The sequence below is a fragment of the Chrysemys picta genome, chromosome 1, assembly GCF_011386835.1.
Source record: "Chrysemys picta bellii isolate R12L10 chromosome 1, ASM1138683v2, whole genome shotgun sequence".
In the NCBI taxonomy this organism is placed as follows: Eukaryota; Metazoa; Chordata; order Testudines; family Emydidae; genus Chrysemys; species Chrysemys picta.
This window is the reverse complement of record NC_088791.1, coordinates 30,094,038-30,110,719: the sequence shown is the minus strand read 5'-3', so window position 1 is coordinate 30,110,719 and position 16,682 is coordinate 30,094,038. Positions and strand designations below refer to the sequence as shown.

At 39.2% G+C, this 16,682-nt stretch overlaps 1 protein-coding gene across 5 annotated transcripts in view; it reads left to right on the top strand.

The window, feature by feature from the left end:
- LRRK2 (leucine rich repeat kinase 2) overlaps positions 1 to 16,682 on the top strand; it is a 130,990-nt gene that overhangs the window by 101,454 nt on the left and 12,854 nt on the right. For all 5 annotated transcript variants that reach the window (XM_065554212.1, XM_065554216.1, XM_065554223.1 and 2 more), the window contains 12 exons: positions 189 to 277; positions 1,143 to 1,330; positions 2,871 to 3,025; positions 4,786 to 4,932; positions 5,096 to 5,287; positions 9,219 to 9,365; positions 9,740 to 9,840; positions 10,041 to 10,231; positions 11,350 to 11,510; positions 12,358 to 12,528; positions 14,399 to 14,499; positions 15,461 to 15,655. In XM_065554212.1, the coding sequence (XP_065410284.1) occupies positions 189 to 277; positions 1,143 to 1,330; positions 2,871 to 3,025; positions 4,786 to 4,932; positions 5,096 to 5,287; positions 9,219 to 9,365; positions 9,740 to 9,840; positions 10,041 to 10,231; positions 11,350 to 11,510; positions 12,358 to 12,528; positions 14,399 to 14,499; positions 15,461 to 15,655 (1,838 nt within the window). The remainder of the gene's footprint in view (positions 1 to 188; positions 278 to 1,142; positions 1,331 to 2,870; positions 3,026 to 4,785; positions 4,933 to 5,095; positions 5,288 to 9,218; positions 9,366 to 9,739; positions 9,841 to 10,040; positions 10,232 to 11,349; positions 11,511 to 12,357; positions 12,529 to 14,398; positions 14,500 to 15,460; positions 15,656 to 16,682) is intronic.

Here is a 16,682-nt window from a genome sequence, read left to right as displayed (position 1 = left end):
ATCATGACTGCACTCTGATACTTTTACCAAACTTAAGAATAACTCAAGGTATCTACCATTTAATATGCCTTTAATCAGAAGAGCGGGAAAAAGGCAGCCCAGAATTGTCTAAAAGCAACGTCCTTCTTTTCTTTTGTTTCATATGGATGTTGTGTGATATTATTCTAATTACAATATTATTATTATAGGCGTACTGCTACATTTTCAAGACCCAGCACTTCAGCTAACAGATCTGTATTTTGTGGACCCTAAGTGGCTGTGTAAAATCATGGCACAGGTTAGCTTCTCATTATATTTTTTGTATCCCTTTATTCAACTCTTTCTCCTTCCCCAACTACTGTAGCTGACTTGGCCTCATTTTACTCTATTTCTTCCCAGTTTCATGACCCATTCCCTTTCACAGCTCCCCAATTTGGCCTGCATGACTCCTCCTGCTGCCTTTTAAATATGCATTCTAGGGTTCAAGTGCACCACAATGCCTCCATTCTCAGTTCTCTTACTCTCTGGTGTCTGATAGTCCTCACAGTCAGTTAGGTCCCAGAACATGTGTAAAATGAAATGGAGATCCCAGGTAAGAGGCAGCATAATCCTGCAACAAATTGTTAAAGGCTGGAATTCTGGCAAAAAGCAATAACAGTAACCTGGAATGGTGGGAAAGAAGGGTAATTGGACCCTGTTGTCGAAGGAAGAAGAGGATGGGTTGTACTGACCTGTATATTGGGACAGGTGAGGGGCAAAAGGACTGCTAGGAGGGTCTACCTGGAAAGAATCCACCATTGGTTTGGTTAATTTGGAAAAGCTTCCAAACTTTTAGATGTTTATTCAGACTTCCAAATCTTTGAAGGTTTGTTCTTCACTAATTAACATGTGGAATAACCTCCCATATGATATGCGGTAGGAGGAGCCACTAAAATACACTACACTGAATGAAGAGGTAGCTAAGTAGTATCATGGGATATACTGTTCAGAACTGTTAGCTTGTGTTCAGATGGCTGTCATTGCTGAAATGCTGAGTTTTACTATGAATAAGATTATTAATTTTTGTAAATAATACTAGTAATATATTGCAGAAAACTATTTTTGTCAGAAAAATGCAATCCAATTATGACTGCAGAGTTGAAATTATTTTACTTTTTTAAAAGATTTTGACAGTGAAGGTGGAAGGTTTTCCTAAATACCCTAAAGGAATTATAAAGCGTTCAGATGTGGAAAAATTCCTTTTAAAGAAGAGCAGATTCCCTAAGATCTACATGTCACAATACTTTAAGCTTCTGGAAAAGTTCCAAATTGCATTGCCATTAGGAGAAGATCAACTACTTGTTCCAAGCAGGTAAAAAAGAGAGAGAACCACAAATGTGCCATGGAAATATACCAAGATCAAAAACTCTGATATTCTCGGGCTGTAATGACATTTCTAGCTGTTTGATATCAAAGCAATTTCCCCTTAGTGAGCAACACTTTGATTTTATTATGTTAGATTTGTATACTACTCCTTGTATACTACTACTACTTCTCATAAAAGTTAAAGTGATCTTGTAGTAAACAAAGTTTATATCTAGGGCCCTATCAAATTCATGGCCATGAAAAACACATCATGAACCATGAAATCTGGTCCCCCCCCTGTGAAATCTGTTTTTTTGTGCTTTTACCTTAAACTATACAGATTTCACAGGGGGAGACCAGTGTTTCTGAAATTGGGGGTCCTGACCCAATAGGGAGTTGCAGGGGGGGTCACAGTATGGCCACCTCCTTCAGAGATGGGCTTCTGGCCAGCAGCTGCCGCTCTCCAGCTGCTCAGCTCTGAAGGCAGCTCCGCTGTCAGCAGCAGCACAGAAGTAAGGGTAGCAGTATCGCAACCCCTTCTACAATAACCTTGCGACCCCCACCCCAACTCCTTATTAGGGGTCCTGACCCAAAATTACAACAACATGAAATTTCAGATTTAAATAGCTGAAATAATGAAATTTATGATTTTTAAAAGCCTATGACCATGAAATTGAGCAAAATAGACTGTGAATTTGGTAGGGCCCTAGTTGTATCCTATTGGCACAATGAAAAATGACACATATAAAAGGCAAAATATTTTGTGAGAATACAATTTCTTTTACAATGAGACCACAATAGCAAAATATCCCATATTACTAATGATCAAACCATCCAGATAGCACCAGTATATGCAGATACTCATTTCAATATAAGTCATAAACATTAGTATTTATAAACTGTTTGGTTTAAGTCAAGGCCACAATAGGGGGGAGTTGCACTGCTCAAGCAGAGATGCCTGGAGGCATTATGTCTTTGAATCGTCTGATGGTTTAACCATAATACTGGAAATCCAGAGTTATGAGTTGTAATGCCAGTGTTGACACCCTCTTTTTGCATGAGCTATTACAGGTCACATGGCCTCTCTGCCTCAGCTTTTACATCAGTGCAATGTAGATATTAACCCTTACCTTCCTTAAAGGATGGAGTGTTGTGTGGATTAATTGATTAATCCCTCTGAAACTCCTCAGAGTCATTGGATGGGTGATGTTATATAAGTGCAAGATAAGAATTATATTTACATCAATTTTTTCACACACTTGTATCCCTGGATAGCTCCCTGAAATCACTGGGACTGCATGCAGTTTAAATTGAGCAGAAATTGTCCATTAACATGAAAAATAAACAAACACACTGGTACAGATAAACCCCAATAATCTGCCCCCTGCTTATGTGATTTGGGGATGCATTCATTTCTGACATTCATTCATCGATATATCTAACAAATAATCAGCTGTACAATAATTCTCATTGTAGTCTATGTAATTAGTAATTCTGGAAGTAGTAAATTATGAAATACTGGAAAATAATGTTCCTGTTTTTTTCAGTTTGTCTGATCACAGACCTGTTATAGAGCTTCCCCACTGTGAAAACTCAGAAATCATCATTAGGCTGTATGAGATGCCGTACTTTCCCATGGGGTTCTGGTCCAGACTGATCAATAGGCTGCTTGAAGTATCTCCTTACATGCTCTCAGGAAGAGGTACTGACATTTAACTTCAAAACTATCAATGTGTGTGTTTACCTTGAACACCTAGTAGCCATGGGGTTGAGTTCAGGTCTACAGATTCAAATTCTAATTCCTACCACTTTCCTGAAATTTTGTGTTTTATGTTTTTGTTTTGGGCTCATCTCTGGCCATTTTACAAGTGTAAGAAGACAAAATAGTGGCCCTTACTTATAACTTAAAAACTCTTAGGAACACTTTGTGCCTGCCCTCTGTGTGAGTGAGAAAGGGAGAATGAAAGCAGGCTCTTGCTCTCTTCCGCTCCCTCTCTCCCCAGCACCACCATGTGCACACACACGACAGACACAGAGGAAATCTTTGCATTTAAGCACTGTTAGGATTAGTTTCTGCAAAAATGGTAGGAAAAAGCAGGGAGGAAGTGGAGTCATTGTCTCCTCCTACTCCACATCACCCAGCGGAGCTGGCTGAGCATAGAGGGGAATAGATGCTACACCGGGGGTAATGCAGTTGCTGTTCTTCCCTGGAGACCCCCCTCATCTTTAAAAAACACTGTGCCTACTTAGACATGGTGCCTCTTTGGATTTCCTGCTAAGGTAGTGTGCCTCCATATGGCACCCGATACAGAGCTATGGCTGTATGACAGAATTCTGCCCTTAATGGGGATAAACCTGGCTATATTGAACACATTCTCTGAGCCTCATCTTGGGGGATACCTGCACTCTGACACCCATCTCCTTCGAGGAGTTCTACCATTGACAACAAGTTTTGTTGTTTTGGCTCCTGGGGCATGAAATTCATTGCCCTTACACATTTGCTGGTGCTAGGGTGACGAGACGTCCCGATAAAATCGGGACTGTCCCGATATTTAGGTGTTTGTCCCGTGTCCTGACCAATCTTTGGTCATTGGTCGGGACGCAATTTGTCCCGATATTTCGCTCCACCGGCAGCACTGGTTTGTTTGTTTTTCGCTCCGCCGGGGGCAGGCAGCACTCGGCTTTTTTTTTTTTTTTTTTTTTTTTTTCCGTTCCGCCAGCGGACCCCCCTACCTCACGTATCCCCATATTTTCTTCCTCTCATCTGGTCACCCTACCTGGTGCCCATCTCTTCCCCCTTTTAAAAAAATTCTGCAGACTCTATTTTTATCAGACCTATTTTTAAATCACACTCAGTCCATACAGAGGGCCTACTCCCCTCCCCCCCCCCCTTCTTAATTAAGCCAGTTCACTGGGCTTTTTAATTTTTATTTGTTTTTAACATACAAGCATTAGCTGCAGCTAGACGATTCACGCAAATGTATCTTTGGTAAAGCCCTTCAAATTTGATTTACCACACCTCTGCTATTCTGGCAACTGATCTCTCCTGGGCACACCATTCCAGTCACATCAGGCTGTGGTGCGTATGTAATGTAGATATGTCCGCTAGGGAGAAAATGGAAGACACCAAATGATTTTATTTATTGCCTAAGAAACTTTATATTTGAGTCCAGTTTGCCAGCACTTCAAGATCTGTACTTGACCTACATTCACCAACTAGTCCATGAGCTGAGTCAATATTTAGTATTCTTGTATATGTATTGTTGGAGTGGTCAGAAATGTGATTAGTATGTTCAGCTTTTCTGGTGATGCACAATTGCATGCAAAGATGCATTGGTTGTTTGTGTTGTATAAATATATAAAACCACAATTACATGCTTAGAATAGTATTTTTGGAATGTTCAGCCCAATTTGTAGAGTTCATATTAAGGGTCTGACTTTGACTAACTTTGTTTTTCCTAGAACGAGCTCTTCGTCCTAATAGAATGTATTGGAGACAAGGCATTTACCTAAACTGGTCTCCTGAAGCTTACTGTCTAGTGGAATCAGCAGTATTTGATAGCAATCCAGACAGTTTTTTGAAAATTACAGCTCCTTCTTGCAGAAAAGGTTAAATTATTCCTAAATATCTTCTTGTATCTGCTGTTTGAATTAAACTTGGTGCATTTGTTCATTTTGCTTGCTCCTTTCAGAACATGCAGTATGTTTTTATAATCACAGATATGAGACTGTGGTTCTAATTACTTTTTTTTTTTTTTTTGGCTTTTTACAGGTTGTGTCCTTTTGGGGCAAGTTGTGGATCACATTGATTCTCTTGTGGAAGAATGGTTTCCAGGTTTACTGGATATAGATGTATGTGGTGAAGGGGAAACACTGTTGAAGAAATGGGCTTTGTGTAGCTTTGAGGATGGCAAAGAACACCAAAAAATATTACTTGATGATTTACTTAAAAAAACTGAAGAAGGTATATAATGTTTTAATTAAGCTAATTAGAGTACCCATATAAATAAGTATTTATACAGTAACTCCTCGCTTAACGTTTTAGTTGTGTTCCTGAAAAATGCTACTTTAAGCAAAACGATGTTAAGCGAATCGAATTTCCCCATAAGAATTAATGTAAATAGGGGAGGTTAGGTTCCAGGGAAATTTTTTTCACCAGACAAGACATATATAGACACACACAGACACACACACAGTATAGGTTTTAAACAAACAATTTAATACTGTACACAGCAAGGATTAGTGTGAAACTTGGTTGAGGTGGTGAAGTCAGAGGGTGGGATATTTCCCAGGAAATGCCTTACAGCTAAATGATGAACTAGCACTCGGCTGAGCCCTCAAGGGTTAACACGTTGTTAATGTAGCCTCACACTCCACAAGGCAGCACGAATGGAGTGAGGGGAGACAGCATGGCAGAGAGGTACAGAGACATACACCGTGTGTGTGAGAGAGAGAGAGAGAGACGTGCATTGCCCTTTTAAGTACGCTGACCCCACTCTAACTACACTGCCTTTTTAAGTAGATCAGCAAGTTGAGACAGCAGCTGCTGCCAGCAAGCTCCCTCTCTCCTGACCTTGTTGGTCCTCCCCCGTTCTGTAGAAATGGGGGCAGGAGTGGGGGGTGGGGGACACTCTGACATTAGCACCCCTTTTCCCCTCCCCCCCCCCTCCCCCGGCACAGCAAGCAGGAGGCTCCCGGGAATAGCTCCAAGGCAGAGGGCAGGAGCAGCACAGGACAGTGCGGGAGGGACAGCTGGACTGCCCAGCAATTGATAGCCTGCTGAGCGGCTGCCGCACAGGGAGCATAGGGGAGCAGGGAACTGATGGGAGGGCTGTCGGTCCACCCTGGTTCCAAGCCCCCAGCAGCTAGCTCCAATGGGCAGCTCTTTCTTCAGGCAGTGGACAAAGCAGGTGGCTGCAAAACAACGTGTTGTGGAAGCTTGACCACACGGTTGATTTTGGATCAGACAGCCTGAGGCTCCTTTATTGATCAATCAAACATGCATGCATGGGGGAGTCAGCCAAGGCAGCCGAACCACCCCCACCCTCCCCCGACAGATAAAATGCGAGAGTTTACATAGGATAAAACCACAAAAATTACATATACTTCCTTAAAGTTTTACATCCATATAAGGAATAAAGCAAAACAAGCCTTTTCTGTTTTTCCTTCCTTTTGCCCTTTGCGGTTTCTTGCTCTGTCACCTGGCAGCTATTAATCATAGTCTGTTACAAAGGTTAATTCTACTTTTATAATTTCTACAGTTACTTCTGCTTTTATAGTTTCTACAGTTAGTTCTGCTTTTATGATTTCTCTTTACCCTACTTTTTCTATCTTTCCCCCACCTCCCCTTTTCTACCTTCAGGCCATACTTTACAGACTGCTTAACTAAGTTGAGGCCCTGACCATTTTTTCCCCCACAATCCGCCCCTTTATGGCGCCATCTTTGGCCTAAACTTCCACATTCATGAGCCCATTGATTTCCTTCCTTTCCTTTTCCTTTTTCTCATCCCGACTTTTGTCAAAAATTTCATTAACAATTATCAATGCCACTTGCTCCCTTACGCTGGGCTTGGCAAAAAATTACAAGCACAGCAGTGGTTTTTGCAACAGCAATAACAGAGGCATAATCCCAAACCAACCAACGCCACTACAAGTGTTAGTCCGCTTATGGTGACAATACGATGGAGTTCGTGCACAATTTTGGTTACCGCACACAACACATCTTGACTAATACACAAAGAAGCCTGTCTATAGGCTGTTTGAAAGGAACCCTTTTCTATCTGATATATATTTTCAAGGATATGAATTTGCCCTTGTAAATCAGAAATTTTTTGCACTTCTGATAACAATGAAAGCAGATTTTGGAAATGGTTGGGAACCAGGGTCGTCCAGTTAAAGGGCATTTTATACCTGAGAGTGGATTGCAAATTTTTATCTGCAGGCCAATAGATAATATGGCTGCCTGCAGTTGTAGTGAGGTTAAAATGGGTGTCGTGTACAATATGGGCCTTAACAAATACACAACTGTTATTCGCCTGAAAGAACGTGTCTCCTGTCAGGAGGGTTCCTAGTCCCTTACCCTCCCAACGAACATGATCATGGACAGTGATAATTTCCCCTGGCTTCAATTTATGTATGTATTGAAGCTGTGGGGGTTCTAATGGCCAGAGTGTCCATTGGTTTCTTATCCCAATCCAAATATTGGGTGTTATATTAGGAGCACTGACTATGAATCGGTTAGGCAAACCAGGAGGCTTGATTTTCCAAATGTCTCGGTGAATAACCCAATCCCACATGCATCCTCCCCATGGACCCGGCAGGATTCGGTAAGTGGGGGCCCACACCCCTTTAACCGGTCCCATTGTCCCTAGCCCTGTTATTATCCTTTTTTATAATGCACCAGTGCTGAGGGGTTGTTACTGCCTCAAGGAAAGGTTGTATTAAGTCCGGACATAAAGAATTAAGGTTATTATTAAATAAGATGCATCTAAATGTAATGTGTGTATGTAAATAGGTGTGTATAAATAGATAAAAGGGGGGTCAGTCAAAAAGCCCACCCTCCTTGCTAAATTGGTAGTGAAACAATGCCTGTTCCCATGCAAAAATAATAATGCAACAAGGAAAAAAGGATCGGGCCCAGACAAGCAGGCAACCACAGTTTGAGGAAGTTGAAAGAAACAAAGTAAGAAGTTAACTCTATAGTTATTGAAAGGAATTAAGCAGTAAAACTTTGTATAAATGTTAAAAGAAAATGTTATAAAAGAAAAATTCTTGGTTTCTTTGCAGCCATTCCTTTAGGAATGTCTGTAAATAATCCAGGCAAGAGGTTATTTAAGTAAAATCATTTGACTATAAAAAAGTTAGTCAAATGATTTTACTTAAATAATCCAGGCAAGAGGTTATTTACAGACATTCCTAAAGGAATGGCTGCAAAGAAACCAAGAATTCTACTTTTATACTTTCTACAGTTAGTTCTGCTTTTATGATTTCTCTTTACCCTACTTTTTCTATCTCACTCCCCCCCCCCCCTTTTTCTACCTTCAGGCCATACTTGACAGACTGCTTAACTAAGTTTAGGCCCTGACCATTTTTTCCCCCACAAACGTTGGAAGGGAGCATTGCGCAACAAGCATGGTCTCTAATTGATCAGCAACGTAACAACGGTAACTGGGACAATGTTAAGTGAGGAGTTACTGTACATGATGCCATTGCCATAGCATTTAGATACCTCACATTATTTAAGAACACTTGATTAAAATAAACAATACCATCCTTATAATGTGGTTCAACAACCACAACTTTTTTGTCCTAATGCCTTTGTATTACAATACAGTATGGGCCAGATTGTGGCTAGCCCCTGCATTGGTGTACATAGTGGGAGGGTTGAAAGAGACACTCGCCTTCTCATCCACAGGACCTGATCCAGCAACCCTTATTCATGTGATTAATTCTGACTCATGTTAGCACTGCAGTGGACATTAGTCCTGTTGATTGGATCCTGTACAATGGTCACAATTAAAAAGGCAGTATTAGCCAATAGTTACTACACAGTTACTAGAGTTATTTCCTATTCTACTTTTACAGAAAAACTTTGGTATCTCAGTTAGCTTAATGCTGTATGGTAACTGTTGACAAAGGCTAGTTTTTAATGTTGACGACTGCATATGCCATTAAACCATTGTTTGGAATTATTTATACATGCAAGAAATGTATATAAATTGGAGAAGTATATTCAGTTGTCACTAGTTACTACACAAATGCAAAGTTCATATGAAGTGCATTAGTTGTATACATAAATAGAGATAGATATATGTACACTTCACTCAGTTTAGTGTGGTGAATATGCTATTTTATCTGCTTTTCAACTGCATCTTTTTTTTTTTTCCCTTACTTAGGTGATCTCTTAGTAAATCCAGATCAACCAAGATTTACCATTCCAATAGCCCAGATTGCTCCTGACCTGATATTGGCTGATTTGCCTAGAAATATCATGTTGAACAATGATGAATTGGAATTTGACAAGGCTCCTGAATTTCTGTTGGGTGAATATTAATTTTTAGTCCCTCCTATATGCCTAATATGTGGCAAGGATATTAAAAGTATAATGTTTATGTCAATTAAGCTATCGGGCTAAATTATAAAACATACTGAAAACATTTTACTGAGGTTTTTTCTATTTGATTTGTCTATTATGCTATTAAAAGCTACTTCTGAATTATAGAGGGTTTTTTTTAACTGCCAATAATATGTGTGTTAGGGCCCTGATTTTTCAGATGTGCTGAGCGCACACTACTCTCACTGGCTTAAGCTGAGACTGTTGGTGCTCTGTGCTTTTTAGAGTCAGGCTCAGTCAATTTGAGAAAAGATGGATGTTCTTTTTATTTTTTTTATATACCTTCCATTTCTTTTTGAAAAGGTGACGGTGGGTTTGGATCTGTGTACCGCGCATCATATGGTGGAGAAGAAGTAGCTGTAAAGATTTTTAATAAACATACTTCCCTCAGACTCTTAAGACAAGTAAGAAATGTTGCCTCTTTTTATAGTGCTGCACTAGTAAAACTACAATAGTGAAGGGTTTAATAATGTTTAAGCACAGTCTCTGCCTTAATTCTGAATTTTCTGCCTTTTAGTAGTTAATATTGTTGAAACAAACCCAGTTCACCCCAGAACTATAAATATAATACATGCAGAATTTCACTTGATTTTACAATTTACAGGAGCTTGCAGTGCTTTGTCATCTCCATCACCCTAGCTTAGTGTCTTTGCTGGCTGCTGCAGTCCGTCCCCGGATGTTGGTAATGGAATTAGCCCCTAAGGGTTCTCTGGATCGTTTGCTTCAGCAAGATAGTTCAAGCTTAACTAAAACACTTCAGCACAGGATAGCTCTACATGTAGCAGATGGCTTAAGGTAAATATTCTTGAAATGCTAATTTTGGCACGGAAAAATATTGACAGTCTGAAAGTAGGAAAGCTTTCTCTTTTCCCTTCCTTGACTCTCCTTCTATACCGTGGGGGTGTATTCTCTTAGTCAAAGAAGTTCTATCTTTTTATATTTAATTTATTGAATAGAGGATACAGTCCTGTCTGTGTACTTGAAGCAGTGTATACAATTCTATTAAATTATGTAAGATCATTCAAAAAAACTCTACAGAAAGGTTATAATTTCTATTCAGTTCTATAGCAGTTTTCCATAAGGGATTTGTTGACATGGGCTACAAGAAGAACATTCTGTCAAGGGCATCTGTTACCATTACTTATTTGGGCCTCTGATGACATTTACTAGCTTATCCTTTCAAGATCTTAATCAACTATAGGGCTAGACTATCATACATTCTTAATTTGTGTGTGTCCCAAAAGAGACAGAATTTTGTACTTTTTTTTTTTTTAAATGTAGTCTAGGTTATTTGTTTTGTTGGTTTTCAAGGAAACGAACGAATAAAGGCAGAAAGCATGAAGTGACACCTCACCTGTAGGGCCAGGAACCGGAAAACCACTCACAAGCAGTCAATACTTTTATATTTGGTCTATTCACTGTCTTTTCTCTTGTGGTTTTTTGTTTTTTCTATTCACAAGTGGGATTCACATGAATGGAGAAAAAGCCAGAACTCTGGAACTTTAATTTTTCCCATTCTTTTTAACCTGAAAATCTGTGAATGTCTTTATAACGGCTAGGGAAATACGATTTTAAAATTACAAAATCTGGCAAGGAAGCTTAGGGGCAGGTGTAGGTGAAACTATGTTTATTTTTTGTTTAATTGGCTTCTTTTTGAAGTTCAAGATGCCTCACTCTAAGTGAGGTGTCTTGAACTACAATACCAAGCTGTTCATGTGCCAACAACTGATATGTTGGGATAATTCCAAAACCATAATCCAGCAATCGGATATCATATTAGAGAACTTTTTCCTTTTGATGTCAGAATGATTAAAATTAATAGCATGGCTTACTATAGTATTATTGGTGCAGTCAGTGTAACTAGATAGATATGGATTTTAAATGCTTTCACCTAAGTACTTTTTTGTTAACAGGTATCTGCATTCCTCAATGATCATTTATCGAGATTTAAAGCCTCATAATGTGCTGCTCTTTACGTTATATCCCAATTCAGCAGTCATTGCAAAGATTGCTGATTATGGTATTGCTCAGTATTGCTGCAGAATGGGGATAAAAACCTCAGAAGGCACACCAGGTATGGCAAAAAATGCTCTGTTGTATTTTTTTGTTTTGTTAAAAAGAATAAGACAGTATTTTGGAATTCCACCATAAGAAGTGTCCAATTAAGGAACAATCTACATTGCTGTGGTTCTCACCATGTTATAACTGATTAAAACAGATTTATAGACCCTGGGCCTGATTCCCATTTACACAATGTTGGCAGTAAAATGGGGTGTTAAAAAGAATGTGTAAGTTAAGTTACATTAAATGATCTTAATTATTTTTTCTTTTGTACAAATATGTTCAGTTTGAATATTTTTATGCTTATTATTTTATTAAAACAATATTCTAAATGTGGTTGGGTTTTAGTGGTCAGTAATGTGCGCTTTAGGGTTCTGATTTTTCAGAGGTGCTGAACACCTGCATCTCCCGTTGACTTTAATTGGATCACGTTTACACCCATTTGCAGGCCCCTTTGCGCTGCTAGAGCAATGAAAAAGTAGCCTTAGAGTAAATGAGCATTGGGGCCCATTGCCATGAACATGAGGGCATGACTCCCGTAGTGCAGTATCAGGCCCTGAGTTAGGATTGCAGGACGTGCCCTTCCTTTTCACTATTAAATAATAAAGCTCTTTTGATGGCTAGACTAATAGCACAGAAGCTTATTAACTGATTTACAGATACTTCTTTTACACTGACCTTCCATTTGCTCATTTATTCTTTGATTTTTCAGCATATGGACTGCTGCCAGTTCCAAAATAATATGTAATTTTTTTTAACTTCCTGTGGCATTTTTCATCAAGAGGTATTTATTCTTAAAGGGACAGGCATGGCATCAGCCTGGCATGAATCATAGCTAGTAATGAATCATTTATTTCCAGGATTTCGAGCACCAGAGGTTGCCAGAGGAAATGTTATTTACAATCAGCAAGCTGATGTGTATTCATTTGGCTTGCTTCTTTATGACATTTTAACAGCAGGAGGTAGAATAATAGAAGGCATGAAGTTTCCAAATGAATTTGATGAATTAGCAATTCATGGAAAATTACCAGGTATGTCATGTTTCTTCAAGATTTAACACTGGAACATACAGAGGGGAAAGATTATTTAAATCAGCTCCAGTACCAAATGACTGGAGGATAGCTAATGTGACACCAATTTTTAAAAAGTGCTCCAGAGGTGATCCCGAAAATTACAGGCCAGTAAGCCTGACTTCGGTACCGGGCACACTGATTGAAACTATAGTAAAGAACAAAATTGTCAGACACATAGATGAACATAATTTGTTGGGGAAGAGTCAACATGTTTTTTGTAAAGGGAAATCATGTCTCACCAATCTACTAGAATTCTTTGAGGGGGTCAACAAGCATGTGGATAAGGGGGGATGCAGTGGATATAATGTACTGAGATTTTCAGAAAGCCTTTTACAAGGTTCCCTCACCAAAGTCTCTTAAGCAAAGTAAGCTGTCATGGGATAAGAAGGAAGGTCCTCTCATGGATTGGTAACTTGTTAAAAAATAGGAAACAAAGGGTAGGAATAAATGGTCAGTTTTCAGAATGGAGAGAGATAAATAGTGGGGTACCCAAGGGTCTGTACTGGGCCCAGTCCTATTCAACATAGTCATAAAGGATCTGGAAAAGGGGGTAAACAGTGAGGTGGCAAAATTTGCAGATGATACAAAATTGCTCAAGATAGTTAAGTCCCAGGCAGACAGCGAAGAGCTGCAAAAGGATCTCTCAAAACTGGGTGACTGGGCAACAAAATGGCAGATAAAATTCAATGTTGATAAATGCAAACTAAATGCAAAACATAATCCCAGCTGTACATATATAATGATGGAGTCTAAATTAGTTGTTACCACTCAAGAAAGAGATCTTGGAGTCATTGTGGATTGTTCTCTGAAAATATCCACTCAATGTGAAGCGGCCATCAAAAAAGCAAACCGAATGTTGGGAATCATTAAGAAAGGGATAGAAAATAAGACAGAAAAGATCATATTGCCTCTATAAATCCATGGTATGCCCACATCTTGAATACTGCGTGCAGAGGTGGTTGCCCCATCTCAAAAAAGATGTATTGGAATTGGAAAAGGTTCAGAAAAGGGCAACAAAAATGATTAGGGTTATGTAACTTTATTCGAGATACGTCAGGGATCAAATTGGTGCACTCCATAAAGAAACAGGACTTTTGTATGCTTAGAACTAAATTCAGACCTGGTCTAAGAGAGAATATGTTCCTTTTGTGGGCTGCATTTTTTTCTTTAACCTTGTTTAATGTCATGTCCATATAAGGTGATACTGGGGATATCACTATGCATTTTGATGGACAGAAAAAAAAACATTAATTCACCATAATTAATATTTAAATTTTGGGTTTAGAACTCTCAGTGCCTAAGATGATGAGGTAAACCACTATGTGAGAATTTAACCTCATAAATCCCATAAATGTTATTGGGAGTTCCTGTGCAGTGTGCTGAAAATTCACCCGTATGATGAAAGACTTCCTCTAATTCTATTTAATACCATTCTCTCTGCCAAACAGAGATGAGTAAATTTTCAAAAGAGAGTGCATGGGCATTGCTGAAGTCCCCATTAAAAAGTCAGCATTCGCCAGCAGTTACTGCTTAGATCCAATTCTAAAATCAGGGAAATAGTGATGTCTCGGGCATCATGATGTGATTGTTGGTAATGATAACCTCCCTAGCTGTGTAATGCCAATTTGCTGTTAATAGAACTTGAGCACTTAATCTCTATACAGTTTGAAATTTTACCCTAGTGTGGGATGTATCTCTGGGCAGCTTTGTAAGAAGTTGTGAGAAATTCTGGTAAGAAGAATGGTATTCATAACTCTCAGTCCTTAGTTGTGATAAATTGCACTAATTAGGCAATTATCTAATTAGCAGCACAAAATTTATATTTTAGATCCTGTCAAAGAATATGGGTGTGCCCCCTGGCCTGAAGTTGAAAGTTTAATCAGCAAGTGTTTGAAAGAAAACCCTCAGGAAAGACCTACATCTGCCCAGGTAGTTTGTTATTGTATTATACAATTTTTATGTTAACTTCTACTGTTGACTTATTATGCTCTACCAATTCAAGAGGAAATGGTGAATTTAAGTTAGGACTTGTCTATACAGTGTACATCTCTGGCATAGTCTGCATTCTAGTCCATGCTAGCAAATTGCATACTAACTGGCCCATGTGGATCCTGCTGGTGTGCACTAAAAGTTCCGTAGTGGGTGTTAATGTAGTCCTGTTTGAAACATGCACTACGGAACATGCACTACAGAACTTCTGGGGTGCAACAGTAGGGTCCATACAGGCCAGTTAGTGTGCAACTCACCAGTGCACTAGAATTTACACCCCAGTGGTGCACCGTGTGAACAAGCCCTTCGTAAGAAGTACAATATTTTCTCCTCACTATTTTGAACAGAAACATTTGTGCAACATACAAATTGGCCATTTTCTTTTATATTTTGCCATGAATCATCCAATGATGTTTCTGCCACTTCATTACTTGGTGATTAATACTCGTATATGTTAGCCACATAGAATTCATGTCAGATAGACATTTTCAATTAACATTACACAACAAGAACTTGTTATAAAATTATGTATGCAGTTCATCTACACCACTCCGTACATCTTCTAAAATGGTATAGATCTAAAAGCTACCATAGTGTCTTCTATCACTATACTACCTTGCTCTGTGATATTGGGTAAGATTTTCAAATGTGTCTTAAGTGACAGAGGAGACTAAGTCCCATTGACATTGTCCTGTAGTTTCAATTGGGAAAATGAATTCTTCACTTCCACCTGAAAAACAGTAATGTAGTGCATAGTGACTGCAGTACCTGCAGTACATGAGTAAGCATTACCTGCTGTGATACTGTGTACCTAGATTGTACTTTATCCTTCAGAATGAAAAGTGCTATCTCTTTATTTACAGACTGTTGTTATCTTGGTTATCTTGTGTTGCCTTTACAGGTTTATGATATTTTGAACTCAGCAAAGCTTATCTGTTTGATGAGATATATTTCAATACGCAGTGCCTTTACAGCAGAGTGCATAGTTGCTTCTAATCAAAGCTGCAAGAAGGCAGGGGTCTGGATAGGTAATGGAAATACAAAAAAAGGCCAGGTTTCGTTTATTGACTTAAATACAGACGACCAAACTTGTGAGGTAGGTGTGAAAGTTGTTATTTATTACTAACTCCTTGGCATTGATAGGTCTGATGTTTCTATATTTACATATTAAATGCATTTTAACAATAGGGTATAGCGTCTGGAAAGCCTAGCTCCCAGCTTTGACTGCTTGCATGCTGTACCGCCATATCAGCTACGTCTCATGGTCAAGAATTCCAAAGACATTTGATATAAGAATCTGCACTGATACCATGAGATGAAGCAGAAAAGCTGCCACTGTTTTTTGGGTTTTTTTTTTCTATGTAGACTTACCTTATGAAACTATAAAACTTTAGAATTGATAGTTACTGTACTGACAGGGAAGTGGGGACTTTGAGGCTTAATTCCCTATGTCTGAAAAGTGCTTTGAGATCCTCAGATCAAAAGGGCCACAGAAATGCTTCTTTTTTAAGAGCAATTACTGATGGTGTCTCTAGAAGTCATGGGATGGAACTGAGCAAAGTGAAATTTAAGCTGATTATCATGAGACTTCCTGACAAGTGAAGCTGGTTAGCTTATGGAATACAGAGCAGGGGAAAAGCCCCTGGAATCTAGACTTGATGATCTTTCAAGGTTCCTTCCAGCTCTACATTTCTATCATTCTGTGATCATCTTCTCTTCCCTCTTGTCCATCCAACACCCCTCACAATATTGTCCTACCACCAGTGCATTTCTTTCTTCCAGTGGGCTGGCTGTACGCCAACCCTCTGCCTTTTTGCACTGAGGCCAGAACACAGACCAATAATCCTGATTACCCTCCATGCCAATACAATTTCCTGTAATTCCCACTCCTCTCAGGAGACTCTCACTGCCGTGGGATGCACCCACCAAATATCTCCATTTAGTTTCTGGAGTTCCCATATCCAATATTGTCACAAGAAGCCGATTTGAAAAATGGAAGCTGGATTACCCAGGCTAGGTATGCGAAGTTGCACGTGTTTCACTACCAGCACTGGATATTAAAAGAAAGATTTCTGGGACAAAATAGACAGTAGTGAGACACAGGCATGAGATAGCAGATACTG